At 36.8% G+C, this 14,813-nt stretch overlaps 2 protein-coding genes across 2 annotated transcripts in view; both read right to left on the reverse strand.

Moving 5' to 3' along the window:
• The window catches only part of LOC125271820 (protein dachsous-like), a 43,841-nt gene extending 33,567 nt beyond the window's left edge, over positions 1–10,274 (reverse strand). The window contains exons 1-2 of the mRNA XM_048196079.1: positions 9,817–10,274; positions 9,371–9,481 (exon numbers count right to left, since the gene is read on the reverse strand). Of these exons, the coding sequence (XP_048052036.1) occupies positions 9,371–9,481; positions 9,817–9,978 (273 nt within the window). The 5' untranslated portion in view covers positions 9,979–10,274. The remainder of the gene's footprint in view (positions 1–9,370; positions 9,482–9,816) is intronic.
• The window catches only part of LOC125273125 (protocadherin Fat 1-like), a 184,278-nt gene that overhangs the window by 154,034 nt on the left and 15,431 nt on the right, over positions 1–14,813 (reverse strand). The window lies entirely within an intron of this gene.

Below are 14,813 nucleotides of genomic sequence, written 5' to 3' on the forward strand. Positions count from 1 at the left end.
TCTCCTTTGGTGATTCTGCTTGTTCGTCTATATTGGATGTTCAGAAGACGTCAAAAAAAGACGTCATAAAAACTTTCATTCTGGCCCCTCAGTGGACGTCTTTTCAACCTGAGACAAGACCTCAAAAAGACGTCTTCTGGACGTAATTTGCTCAGTTGGTTACTTCAAGTCAGCTGTCACTTTACTTTGCGCGAGCCCCTATGCGCTCGTACACTTGGCACAGCCCTTGCGACGGTTCTGTCATTAATTAATATAAATTAATATAATTAGCCTTTTGCTTGACTACATTTCAAACAAATAATAATGTGTTGCTAATGTTACACACACCGTTCCTGTTCTTTATCTCAGACAGCTGCCTTCTAACAATCAGCATCCTTACAAACGCTTCAAACAACTCAGAAAGTCAGTGGAGAAAGGCTTATAGTTCATCATAACATCGTAATAGACTTGCTATACTGATAAATCTACACAATTTTTCATATCAACAGAAAATGTACCGGGATAACCTGGCTTCTCTCGAGACTTTCCTGCTTCAGAGCAGTCATAGTTAATGATATGCTAAAGCCTGCCGGCACGTTGTTGTGATTGGTTACAAGGTAGTCTGTGACGTCACAAACACCAGCGATTTCAAACCGTGGGTTTTTGGTTTACTGCAGTTTCAGACATAAAATACTCAGCAATGGTGCTGACATATTAATTTGCACATGGTTTGTCTTAAAGCATATCAAAAAAACTACATAGACATATAAACAATATTAAAAACTTGATTTTTACCACAGGGGGTCTTTAACACAAAGTTGTGTAAATGTGTAATATTAACACATTACAGGTGTTCTTGGCTGCACAGATTATGTTGATGGTGTGAACAAATACACAGGTTGTGTTCATTTTAAAACTACACATAATATGTGTAAAACAATTGAATTCTTTCAACACATTTTTATGCAATATTGACACTTAGGGGTGGTTTCCCAGACAGGGTTTAAATTAAGCCAGGATAAGCCTTAATGGTACAATATGTAAAATATTCGCAGAAAAATATCCGAAAACCACTAGGCTAGTGTTATATATTTTGTCCAGCTGATTAAAAACAATATCTCTAATGTTTTCAACTACTTGTAAATCATGAGAAAATTCCCATTCTAAACAGTGACACGGGGCAGTGCAGTCGCCTGTCAATGACGTCAGTTACCCTTTGTTACCGCCTTTACTGACGTAGAAACCACATGACAACAGTGTCGTGGACAAATGCGGAAGTAGTGTCTAGCGTCCAGCAAACCACTAGCTTGCTTCAAGCAGTTCCTTATTTACTTCATGCACGTTTTATGGTGGATTGTGTTACTTATTTATGGAACATAATTACTGTTTACCATCTGCCGCTGGTTCTGTCGACAAGGACAGCTCCCGTAAACGTAAGCGTACGGGCCAACCAAACGACCCAAGAACAGTTTGGGACAAGAGGAGAGAAAGAGCGAGGATCAATATCGGTGTTGCATTTTCTAGATGGAGAGAGCTTCGCGACGAACTTCACCTAGAAAGAGATACAGATCGCGCTTGTGTTTTACTCGACAGGTGAGCTGTTTTGATTCGTATCTTTACAGAAAACATATGCCATTATAACGATCAACATGATTAGTATTATGGGGCATACACGCCAAACGCGGGCATCGCGTCTCTAGACCCGCGCGAGGACGCGTCTGATCCATAGTCTGATTGCGTCTTTGCATTGACTTTGTATGTAATCTACTCGCGTTTGCTATGTATGCCCAATTATTGTGTTTGAATGTACACGAGTGTATATATTTGTTGAACAAGTGGTAATCGTTTTCATATCATCTGACTAAACAGTAATCAATTAATTTGATAATTTACTGTCAAACTATATTTGCTGTATTGTATTGCAATATAGCATGACACAATATGTAATGGTGGCATGTGAAAATTGTCTTTTTCAGACACTTACGAAATCCAGTATTGGATAGATTTTGTTAGTTACTGTACCCAGATAGCAACACTGTGTCGGCCCAAATCCGGCCCACATCTGGCACATGCAGAATGATGATCTGGCCCACACGTGGCAGGAATGATGGCACTTGGGCGGACCGCTCCTGTTTGCCAGATCTGGACCACAAGCAGGCCATAGAAATGCCAAATGTCAGCCAAGAGCAAAGAACTGGACCTTATCTGATCCACAAAATATTTATATATTATTTATAGAGTCATCTCAGCATTAACAATCCTGTTATCAAGCAGAATCACTGAAGGAAAGAAGGAAACCGAAAAAAAAGAGATGAGCAGAAACACAAGAACTACAACTGACTTCAGTCACAGCCTTCGAGGAAATCAACTGAAGATAAAAGACATGAAATCTCTGAAGATCTGAATAAACAACTCCACAAACAGCATTACCAGCTTCACTTATTACTAACCTGACTGACTTTATTTCTGTTCCATGTCTACAGAAGTTCCTGCTGAGAATTAACAGAAGTTTAACTCTCATGTTTGTTTCATTTCAGGTTACCATGATGGTGATTGATGTTTCCATTAGTTGGCCTCTTAACTTTTAACATATGTATTTGTCTTCCCTGGCTGCTGTGGTAGTGTTTCTGTCAAACACGTTAGCAGTAGCAAAGAAAACTGAAGCGTGATCATTGTTAGCTATTGATGGTTTTGTAATCATCATATAGCCTGTGAACAACACTGTGTCCAACAATTAGCTATCAAATAGCCTGCTTCACTGAAGTCATAATAATTGAATATAAATGTTACTGCAAAATGAAATCCAGATGTTTTGCAGAAATCAGTTAGAAGATGAAAATAAATAATAACACAAGAAGGAAAACTATGTTGACAAACACAGATATCAGTAATCAGCATATGAATCTCAATGATGGTGACAATAAACAAAATATTTAGACAATCAGATCAGCTGCATAATGCTCTGATGCATTCTGGGAGTTTTGTACTATAGTACCCAGCATGCATTGCGGCTACATGATGCTTTTGATTGTCACCATAGTTGAGATTCATGTGCTGATTCTTGATGTCTTAGTGTGTCATCTCAAAGTACCTTTTTTTAAAAAAAAAAAATAATTTCTGCAATACAGCTCAAGCTCATGTCACAGAAACACAGGGTTTGTAATGTTAGTGTATTAATGGCGCAAAACATTTTTTTTCATCTAAACAACATCATTGATTAGTAAAATCATCAACGGCTAACAGCCAACACCTGATCTCATCTCAATTTTTATTGCTGCTGCTAATGTGTTCGGTAAACACACTATCACAGCAGCCAGAGAAGACAAATATATATGTATAAAGTTAAGAGGCCAACTAATGGAAATATCAATCACCATCATGGTAACCTCAAATGTAACAAACGAGTTAAACCTGTTAATTCTCAATAAGAGCTTGAAGCTGGTAATGCTGTTTGTGGAGTTGTTGAATCAGATCTTCAGATATTTAATGTCTTTTATCTTTAGTTGATTTCCTCTAAGGCTGTGACTGAAGTCAGTTGTAGTTCTTGTGTTTCTGCTCATCTCTTTTTTTCTTCTTTCCCTCAGTGATTCTGCTTGAAAACAGGCTTGTTAATGTTGAAATGACTCTATAAATAATACATAAGATTTTGTGGATCAGATAAGGTCCAGTTCTTTGCTCTTGGCTGACATTTGGCATTTTTGTGGCCTGCTTGTGGTCCAGATCTGGCAAACAGGAGCGGTCCGCCCAAGTGCCATCATTCCTGCCACATGTGGGCCAGATCATCATTCCGCATGTGCCAGATGTGGGCCGGATTTGGGCCGACACAGTGTTGCTATCTGGGTAGCAGCTACAGTGTAGTTATCATAATTTTACATCATAACCTCACAATAAAAATTGTGCTGTCAATACATATGATACATATGGTAAAGCGGAAGCAGCGCCGGCGACTGTGTCATAATAAAAGTCCTGCTGCTTGTGAGGCGTGTGTTGTGCAATCGCTCCAGCTCCTCATTCAGCTCCCACAACACTCGGTCCTGCTCTGCTTCATACTACAGTAACATTAATAATCACATCCATTAACATGTTTTCTTCCCAAGTCCTATTGCGCTGTCTGTTGAGGTGGAGACCACATGTCCCAAGATTCCACACTCAAACTTGCCGTCATCAAGCTACGCCTTTGTTTTGAATAGGCCTCTAGCGACCTCTAGTGGATAAAATTATCACATACTGCACCTTTAATCTAGAATAGTATCTAGAATCTAGTAATATTGACACAAAATGTGTAAACTAGACTGTTACACATATCATGTGTCATTTTTCTACACATTTCTTCTTAGAGAGTAAAAGAAAAAGTTTTATATAGAGCATGGGCGTCGGAACCATGTGGGTGGGACAAGACCCACCCACTTTTTAAGACCAAAATATTGGACCCACTCACTTTTACCGTCTCTAATTCAGCATTTGTCTAATCCCCCACGCTACTCCACAAACCACCAACAGAGCATAAAAAATACCAAAAATAAAAATAGTTTTTAAAACATCGGCAAGTAAAACGAGTTTATAAAGAATGTCTCTTTACGACCACAACAAACGGGACACTTTTCAGACGCGCATTCCACCTTCGCCTCAGACAGAGGCGCAAGTCAAACGAGCACGGCAAAAGGGAGCTTCAGTTGAACAACAGTGAACTGCGGTCAGATGAAATGTTGTCAGGATATGTCAGTAAAGCTCCAATCAGCCGTTAGGCTATAGCCTACTGTGCTCGAAGTGTGAACTCAAGAATTGCTCGCGCAAATGCGGCGGCGCGTGCTGCATATTACTTTATTATAGTTTAACTAAAGCGCAAAAGAAACTACGGGCATGCACCGTCGTTATTCTGTTGTAAATGAAGTCATGAAATTACCAAACATGCGATTAAAGCTTCCTCAAATCTGTGCATGTATGTATTTGTTGACATGGTTTTAAAGCTATTGTTATCCAATTTGTTGGCCTTAAAACATCTTAAAAACTATATATGTACACCAAGGAAATCAAAATTTAACGTGTAAAAGTAAACGTGTATTCCTCCAGTTCTGCGTGCTTTGGGACTAAACTTTGTATGCACTGTGTGATCAATGTGTGAAAATAAATGGGAGCAAAAATGCGATTGAATGTAAAGGTTTGTGTCTCATTGTTCTGTTCAAAAAAATCTACCGATTGATTGGCATTTTATCTCTCTCTCTCTCTCTCTCTCTATATATATATATATATATAAATTAAAAACATTTGGAGGGAGGACCCACCCACATTTTTTTTTGCTTCTGACACCCATGATATAGAGCCTTAAAATGGTTCTGTCAGGCATTTCATATATAGAACTTTTTAGGAGTTCCCATCAGGAGACATTTTTTGTTACTACTTTTTGTTTCATTACTATGAATTTATTTTTTTAATGTGTTTGAGAAAAATATTTTAAATAAAAAGCTTTTACAACATGCAATTTATTACCAATGTTTCTTGATCTTCTCCTGAACTTAAGCACAGGCTCTACTCTTCAGCACAATGGTGACACACAAAACTCAATTTTACAGTAAACTACTGGCAACAGTGTTGCCATTATATAACTGTTTTTTAACTTACAATATGTTACTGTTAAAATAAATTTTATGGGTGTGTCTTTTTATCTTACACCTTTAACCCTTTCAGCCCCACAGGAACATCATCTAGTGTCCACACAACAGAGTAAAAGTAACATTGTCGCTGTTGCAGTGAGATAATTAAGTTAATATTTAAGTGATGATTGAGCATTAATGATAAACGCCTGCTGTTAACAAGCAGAATCACTGAAAAGAGGAACAAGAACGGAATAAATACGAGCAGAAACTTATTTCTGCCATTACACATTATTACACTTATTACTGACTAGATTAACTTTATTTCTACAGAAGATCTTATTGAGAATTAACAGAAGTTTAGATGTTGATGTTTTGGTAAAAAATGTTTGGTTTGATGTTACCATTGAGGAGATCAGCGTTTGCTTTAGTTGAGCATCAACTTTATGTTTGCTTTTTTCTTGCTATATCAAACATGTTTTACAAACACTCAGTTACAGCAGCCAGAGAAAGCTAATATAAAAGAGTCAAGAGCCCAACTAAAGCAAACACTAATCACTATCAATGTTCCCTCTAATTTTTTTTCTCGCTGAGCAAAACTTTTCTCTGTTGAGCGCACATTTTGGCCACCTGAGCAAAAACATACTTTATATCAGACCTGTACAATCAACATAAACACACACACACACACACAAAAATGGTTTTATCATGCAATTGTAACATTTAACTTTAATGTGCCGTTTCTATTTTATTTGACCCTTGGTTTAACTTAGTGATTTATTAAATAATATGTTTGAAAACAAGCAGTTCAGTCACTAAATGAAGCACATTTTAGGTTACTTGAGATTTTTTCACATTGCTGTATTAACTGTACCAGTCTTTACCAAGAAATTCTATTAAAAAATAATTTCTGTCCTCCTGCAGGACAGTTCAATTCTTTATAATAATATAATATGAGCAGTTACAATGATGGTTTGGGACAACCATAATGTATTTTTGTACAGTCAATTATTAGCAACAGACAGTGTTAAACCATCAAAATTACATGTTTATTGCTTATGAATTTCCCAGATTTTATATACAAGGTTTCAAGATTTTTCGTGGCAAGGAGCCCTAAACAATCCCCTTGTGAGATCATTTTTTTATTAACCCCTTAACTGTCACGGTCCCACTGGCCGGACGTCTCCCAACCAGCACACCCATGTTTAACACATGGTTTAGCCCAGATGAAATGAACACTACTCAGTGTGAACACTACAGGCTGTTAAATGTAACACTGAATCAGTGTTGGAGTTAATGAGATAATTAGGTGATAACGAGCAGAATCACTGAAGGACAGAGGAACAACAAGAACTACGACTTCAGCCACAGCCTTAGATGAAATCAACTGAAGATAAAAGACATTAAATCTCTGAAGATCTGATTAAACAACTCCACAAACAGCATTACCAGCTTCACTTATTACTAACCAGACATGTTATTTCTGACACATATCTACAGAAGCTCTTATTGAGAATTACCAGAGGTTTAGATATTGATGATTTGTTGAAAATAATAGTTTTGTTTGATGTCACCATGATCGAGGTCAGTCTTTGCTTTAGTTAGTCAGTTTTACTCTTGACTTTTTTAGTGTTAGTTTTTCTGTGGCTGTTGTCGCTGTTTCTTATGGCAATAATGACAAGAAAAATTGTGGTAAGCTGCTTTGTGATAAAAATATAATTGTCATATAATGGTTTAATTCACAGATCTAATGACTGAGTTTTATATGAATAAAATGTTAAGTTTGTATTAGATCTCTTCTAGAAATACAATGATAAAACGGTTTTAATCAGAAAAAGCTGAATGAGTTTTAAAACACATTGTACACTAAACACTTTAAAATAGAGTTGTGACGTTCGCGAACGAACCGATTCTTTTGAACGGCTCATAAACATGAACGATGGGAGCCGAGTCGCGGCTGGAGGGGAGCCGTTCTTTCTGTCGTTCTTTTTTCCTATGCGTGTTTCACACAGATGCACACAAATGAGCTCCTCCGCGAGACAGAACAGTTATAGGGGGAGGGGCGCACCCAGCGCAGATATTAGTTATTAGTTGTGCACGCATCCTTCACATGAGTACTCCAGTGGAAAAAAACCCTGCGTTCCTCTGTCATTGGGTAGGAGCGGAAGTTGAAGGGGCTGATGTCCTATTTGCAAAGTTTACAGTAGTAATAGTATGTAGTATGTAGACATTTCCATTTTATTTATTCTAATTTTATCTACTTTAAATATATTTTTTTTTCTATCAAAATGTTCTTGTGTGATAACAATGTTCTTGTGTGGAAGTGTTTGTAGTAAAAGCTGTTTTGCACAGAAATTCATTGCAGCCGGCTTTGTTTTTGATGTTTATTTGTGAGTAGGTATTGTATGAATAACAAAAGTCAACGTAGCTTTACACACACACACACACTTTGTACTAAAGGTAAATCCAAAATAGTGATGTCACTCTCTAAGCAGAGGGATTTGTGCAACCCTATGGAATATAGTCCACACATGACAAATGAGGTAATAATCAATATTTCAGAATAATTCAAACTCAGATATTGGTGTGTGATATCCGAGTTTTAATTATTTGACTACAAATCTCACCTCATCATTCCTCCCAGTGATTATTTCCAGGATAAACTGAGATGCCCCCAAGCTGGCTTCTTAAAACTGACTAAATATTTAAAAAGAGCCAAAAGAGCCGTTCTTTTGAACGGCTCTTTGAAAGGAACGGATCGCGAAGATCCCGATCCCCTCAAAGAGCCATAAATCCCATCACTACTTTAAAACTCACACAGACATCAAGAATCAGCGAATGAATCTCAACAATGGTGACATGCTTCATGCCGCAATGCATTCTGGGTGCATCATGAAAAAAAAGCAGCATTGTGGCATGAAGCATGTCACCGTTGTTGAGATTCATTCGCTGATTCTTGATGTCTTGTGTGTGAGGAAGTTTTGCTGGAGTTTTAAAGTGTTTAGTGTACAATGTGTTTTAAAACTCATTCAGCTTTTCAGATTAAAAGCAAATAACAATAAAACAAAGTTAGTAAGATATTGTTCATATTAAATTCAGTTATAAGATCTGTGAATTAAGCCACTACACAATGATTATAGTCTTATCATGAAACAGTCACAGCATCAGATTGTGTTTTTTCTTGCTTTTCTTGCTATAATGAATTCAGTTACAACAACCAGAGAAACTCTAACATTACAAAGACAAGCCAAACTACTCAACTAAAGAAAACACTGATCACTATGATGGTAACATAAAAACCCTCAAATAAATTTCAATAAAACATCAACAACAAAAAAACTCTCTCTCTTAATTCTCAATAAGAGCTTCTGTATATGGAGTTGTTTAATCCTCTGCTGAGATCTGGAGAGATTTAATGTCTTCTTTTATCTAATGCTGAGGCTGAAAGTTCTAGTTCTAGAGTTTTTGATTTTCTGTTCTTGTTTCTCTTTCCTTCATTAATTCTGCTTGTTAACAGCAGCTATCTTCAATAATTCTCAATCATCACTTAATTATCTCATTCAAAATGTTTTTTTGAGCTCTAAAGAAATGTTCATAGTAATAATATGCATATGTTATTAGTATATAATTAAAGTTGGTAGTACATTTAAATGGCAGTCTGAGGCAGTTGGTTTCTGCAAATGAAATGAGGTAACACAAGTTTTATTTAGTGAATGGTATCTTTACAGTAACAGTGTTGCCAGTATTATACTGTAAAAAAGCCCGGCAAGGTCTAACAGTGTATGTCAAACCACACTTACCTGGACCTTCACTATAGGGAATTTGTATGGAGAGATACTGAAAATTTCTGCTTCATATATTTCATCATCAAACACAGGAGCCTCATTCACATTCTCAACCTGAACGCTGACCTGAGGATAGTGAGAGAAAGAAAGTCAAATTCTCTGTTTCTTTTGAGAAGATAAACTTGCTCTGACATGCTTGAAGAGTAAAACTTAGGCCAGAAACATTCTCTATGTAAGCATGTGAATGCAAACATTTCTAGCAAAAGCTTGTGTCGTATTCTGAAATGTGTCAGAATGCAAATGCAATGTAAATTGCATTCCCAGTGTTGCAGTAATGGAGGATACAGTGAGCATTTACATATTTTTTTACTTGTAACAAAGTACATCATGCATTAACATACATTGCATACTTGTGTAGAGTTTGTTTTGTTTCTGGTCTTAATTTGAAGTAAGTATAGTACCGTTGTCTCTGCAGTGTTTGGAGGAGTTCTGGAGTCTATGGCCTCTACTGTGAGGATGTACCACTCCTCTTCCTCCTTGTCCAGCGGTCTGAGAGCTTTTATGGTTCCCTCACCATCCACAGAGAAGACATCCTTGTGTGACTTCATGTTATATCTGACCATAACCAGTGGATCACCTGTTAATGCCCTGACCTTGCCCACTATTGACGCCTCAGGTTCATTCTCCTTTATTGTGAATTGGTAGGAGGAGCTTTCAAAAGCCACACTCTCAGTGAAAGTTGCAATTTTGAAGTAGATCAAGATTTCGACTACAGAGAGAAAAAAGATGTTAATCTTGAAATGTTAGTTCCATTGAGCCCAGTTAATTTTTACATGCAAACCAAGGGCACGCGTTTGGGTCACAGTCAGAGGTGTAAAGTCCAGGGGTCAGAAACTAAAAGTCCTGCCATATTTTTTATTCCACCCACTGAAGCAGTGTTAAAGTTAATGAGATAATTAAGTGATTAATTGAGTGATGAATGACCATTATTGAAGACACCTGATGTTAACAAGCAGAATCACTGAAGGAGAAAATCAAAATTTTTAAACCACCATCATGGAGATGAGTGTTTGCTTTAGTTGGGCTCTTGACCCTTGATTTTTTAGTTAATTTCTTTTGGGCTGTTGTAAATGAGTCAAAGCAGCCAGACAAGTGAAGAAGAAAGATAATCAGGTGGTGTTGGTTATGTTTTCACATAGTCGTTATTTGACCTGAATCACTGAACTTGTTTAGAGCCCAATCTCTGAGTTAACTTTACGTTATTAATTACAGCAGCACTGTGATTCTACAGCACAATATCAGCTTTTTCAATATAATCTGAAGGATTTCACAAAAAGTGTTCTGATCAAATTAAAAAAGGTTGTTTGCTTAGAGACACAGACATCAAGAATCAGCCTGTGAATCTCAACAGTGGTGACCATCAAAAAGCATGTTGCAGTGCTTTCTGGGAGCCACCAATCAAAATTCATTCATGGCTCCCATCATGCATTGCTGCATGAATAAATTATGAACTTAATTGTCTTAGTAATTTCCTTTACTGTCACTATTTTTATTTTATTTTTTTCTGTTTTATGTGACTTTTTAGTAGCTTGTTTTGTAATGTTCAGAGTTGATCTGTTGATCAGAATATGTTGCTTGAGATTCACAGGCTGATTCTTGATGTCTGTGCGTGCCTAAAAGAAGGTTTTAATTTTCAGAACAACTTTAGTGAAATTCTTTGGATTATATTGAAAAAGCTGATCTTCTGCTGTAGAATCACAGTGCTGCTATAATCAATAATGTAAATCTAACTCAGAGATTGGGCTCTAAATGAGTTCAGTGATTCAGATCAAATAACGATTATGTGAAAGCATAACCAACACCACCTGATCAACTTTTCTCTTTGATTGTCTAGTTGTTACAACTTAGTTAAAACAGCCCCCCAAAAAACCTAACATTAAAAAGTCAAGGGTCAAGAGCTCAACTAAAGCAAACACTCATCTCCACGATGGATATAACACAGGTTGTGTTAAGGACAACACATTTTGTGTTACTTTTTTTAACTCAACCAGTGTGTTATTTTTCTTAACACAGGCAGTGTTAAAATATTTAACACACTAATGTGTCATAAATCACACAATTTGTGTCATAGATGTGCTATTTTTGACCAGTTAAAATGAATGCAATACACACTCTTAGAAAGGATGTTAAAACTGACTCAAAATGTGTTAAATTCTTACACATCAGTGTTTTAGGGACGACACTTGTTGTGTTAATTCTGACACATTCACTGAGTCAATGATTTTAACACAGTAAATGTGTCAGGAAGGTGATCTGATGTTAACAAGCAGAATCAAAGGAGAAATTCACAATTTTAAGCCACCATCGTGGAGATGAGTGTTTGCTTTAGTTGAGCTCTTGACCCTTAACTTTTTAATATTAGATTTTGTTTGGCTGTTGTAACTGTCGTAACAACCAGACAAACAAAGAAAAAAAAAAAAAGATAATCAGGTGGTGTTGGTTATGTTTTCACATAATCATTATTTGACCTGAATTAATTTAGAGCCCAATCTCTGAATTAGATTTACATTATTGATTACAGCATCACTGTGTTTCTGCAACAGAAGATCAGCTTTTTCAATATAATCTGAAGGATTTTTTAAAAGTTGTTCTGATTTTAAAAAAAAAAAGTTTCATTTTGAGACACAGACATCAAGAATCAGCCTGTGAATCTCAACAGTGGTGAGAATAATAAAGCATGTTGCAGTGCATTCTGGGTTCCACCAATTAAAATTCATCCATGGCTCCCATCATGCATTGCTGCATGAATAAATTATGAGCTGAATTGTCTTAGTAATTTCCTTTATTCTCACTATTTTATTTTTTTTCTGTTTTTTATGTGACTTTTTAGTAGCTTGTTTTCTAATGTTCAGAGTTGATCTGTTTATCACAATATGTTGCCTGTCACCACTGTTGAGATTCACAGGCTGATTCTTGATGTCTGTGTGTGCCTAAAAGAAGTTTTTTTTTTTTTTTTTTTTTTTGATCATAACAACTTCTTAAGAAATACATTTGAATTATATAGAAAAGCCTGATCTTCTGCTGTAATCAATAATGTAAATCTAGCTCAGAAATTGGGCTCTAAATGAGTTCAGATAAAATAATGATTATGTGAAAACATAACCTACACCACCTGCTCATTTTTGCTTGTATGGCTGTTATAACTCAGTTATAACAGCCCAAACAAAATTTAATGTTAAAAACTCAAGGGTCAAGAGCTCAACTAAAGCAAACCCTGATCTCCATGATGGTAACTTAAAATTGTGAATTTCTCCTTTGATTCTGCTTGTTAACAGCAGATCACCTTCCTGACAAATTTAATGTGTTAAAATGAACACAAGTCATCCACCGATGAAGAAAGAGGCACAAACTTGCTTAACGGTTTGTAGAGTGACGTAGCAGCAATGAGATTGGATGATAGTTTACACATGTTGTGTTAGACACAGTGTTGTTTCTCTCGCTCTCTCTCTCTCTCTCTCTCTCTCTCTCTCTCTCTCTCTCTCTCTCTCTCTCTCTCTCTCTCTCTCTCTCTCTCTCTCTCTCTCTCTCTCTCTCTCTCTCTCTCTCTCTCTCTCTCTCTCTCTCTCTCTCTCTCTACACATGATCAACTTAAATTGACACAAAATGTGTTAAAATAGCCATAACACAGAAAATGTGTTATTAATTAACACATCCTTTTTGAGAGTGGAACACACTATACTGGAGACTTTTACTTCTTACTGCTAAGGAAGATCAACAATGTTGTTATGAAGCCCAAACCTTCATCAGATTCTGGTGGTGTTCCATGATCTGTCGCTATAGCAGTAAGGGTTAGCAGTGTGTCTTCTGTGACCTCACTAAGGTCAGAGGTCAAAGTGATGTCTCCTGTTTCAGCATCCAGTGCAACCATTGAGGAGTCTTCAGAGAACCTACAGAAAGACAACATTCATGCCATCTGTCTTAAAGGTGTCATGTAGGGAAGTGTGTTCATCAGGGCTTGACATTAACTTTTTTGCTCACCAGCCACTGTGGCTAGTGGATTTTCAAAGTTACTAGCCACTCAAAAATAGTAAATAGTAAATTTTAAAAAATCTTTTTTTTAGATACAGTAAGTTTATTTAACATGTATACATTTATTTAACATTTTTTGTTGTTTGATTAACATGACAGACAGGTAATGACAAACAGCTATTTAATTGGGCTGCTGAATGCATGGACGTAATATACTGAGACATATTCAGTTACCTGTTTACGTCCACTTAAGCCATAAATGACTGTATTCATGTGAGACATTCCACACGATTGGCATTTTGACATCTGTGTGTGCGTGTATTTGACTATTCAGGCGTGTATTTGACTATTCATCAATATCTTTATATTTAATATTAAATATAAAGATAGCTCAGAAAGAATCACGTGAGCTACTACTAGAGGTGACCTGGCAATACCCCACAGACGCACCACCTTTGGACAGACTGTGCTATCTGTTCATGGTGGGAATCTGTGGAATAGTCTTCCGTTAGCATTGAGAGAAAGTTCTACGTATGATATTTTTAAAATTCAGATGAAGAATTGGCTCTGGTCAAACCAAACCTGTAGTCATTCTTAGTAGCAATTTATATTTCTATTTAAATCTTTTTACTGGGAGATAACTGTATGTATGTGGTGATTGTGTGTGTGTGTGTGTGTGTGTGTGCGTGTATGTGTAGAAACTTAGCGGAGTGTGTAATGAGTGGATTGTGTAATAATGTGTATTGTGTAAAGTAAGTAATGTGCAATGTGAGGTGTGTACAATAATTGTGGATCGTGCAATATGAGTGCAATAATGTTGATTGTGTATTTTTTTTTTTGTATATGAAATTTGTTTGTCTATGTATTTGGCTCTTGTGACCACAGTCCTGGGGACAACGGATGGAAATTAGCTTTTGGCTACAATCCGGTGTGTTTACATTCATGTATTATCAATGTCTGTTCATTAACACACACTGTCCCTATTAAATAAATAAATAATGTGAAGGAGAACTGATTGTGTGCGTGACAGAGAGAGAGCGCATGTGAGAAAGCACTTCTGTTGCATGTCATTCAGTGTGATTCACAGCACTTTAACAGCAAGTTAATCGATAAAGAATTGTAATTGAATTGTAATTTTGTGATACGACAATCTTCAACGATCGTTTGGCTGTAAGCTGAAATTAAATTCAACCCGCCAAAGTGGCTAGTGGGAGTGGCTGTCTTACCTGCCACAGCTGAAATCTACCTGCATTTGGCGGGTTGGCGGGAGTTAATGTCAAGCCCTATTGTTCATGGTTTGCCTTCATATTATTGATCCTAAAGAAATGGAAGTTTAGTCTTAAGCTTACCTGTAACTAATAAGCGCGTTGCTTCCAGCATCTTTATCTGTGGCCGAGAGCGTCAGCAGCACATCTCCAACCTTGGCGTC

The sequence above is a fragment of the Megalobrama amblycephala genome, linkage group LG7 (assembly GCF_018812025.1).
Source record: "Megalobrama amblycephala isolate DHTTF-2021 linkage group LG7, ASM1881202v1, whole genome shotgun sequence".
Classification (NCBI taxonomy): Eukaryota; Metazoa; Chordata; class Actinopteri; order Cypriniformes; family Xenocyprididae; genus Megalobrama; species Megalobrama amblycephala.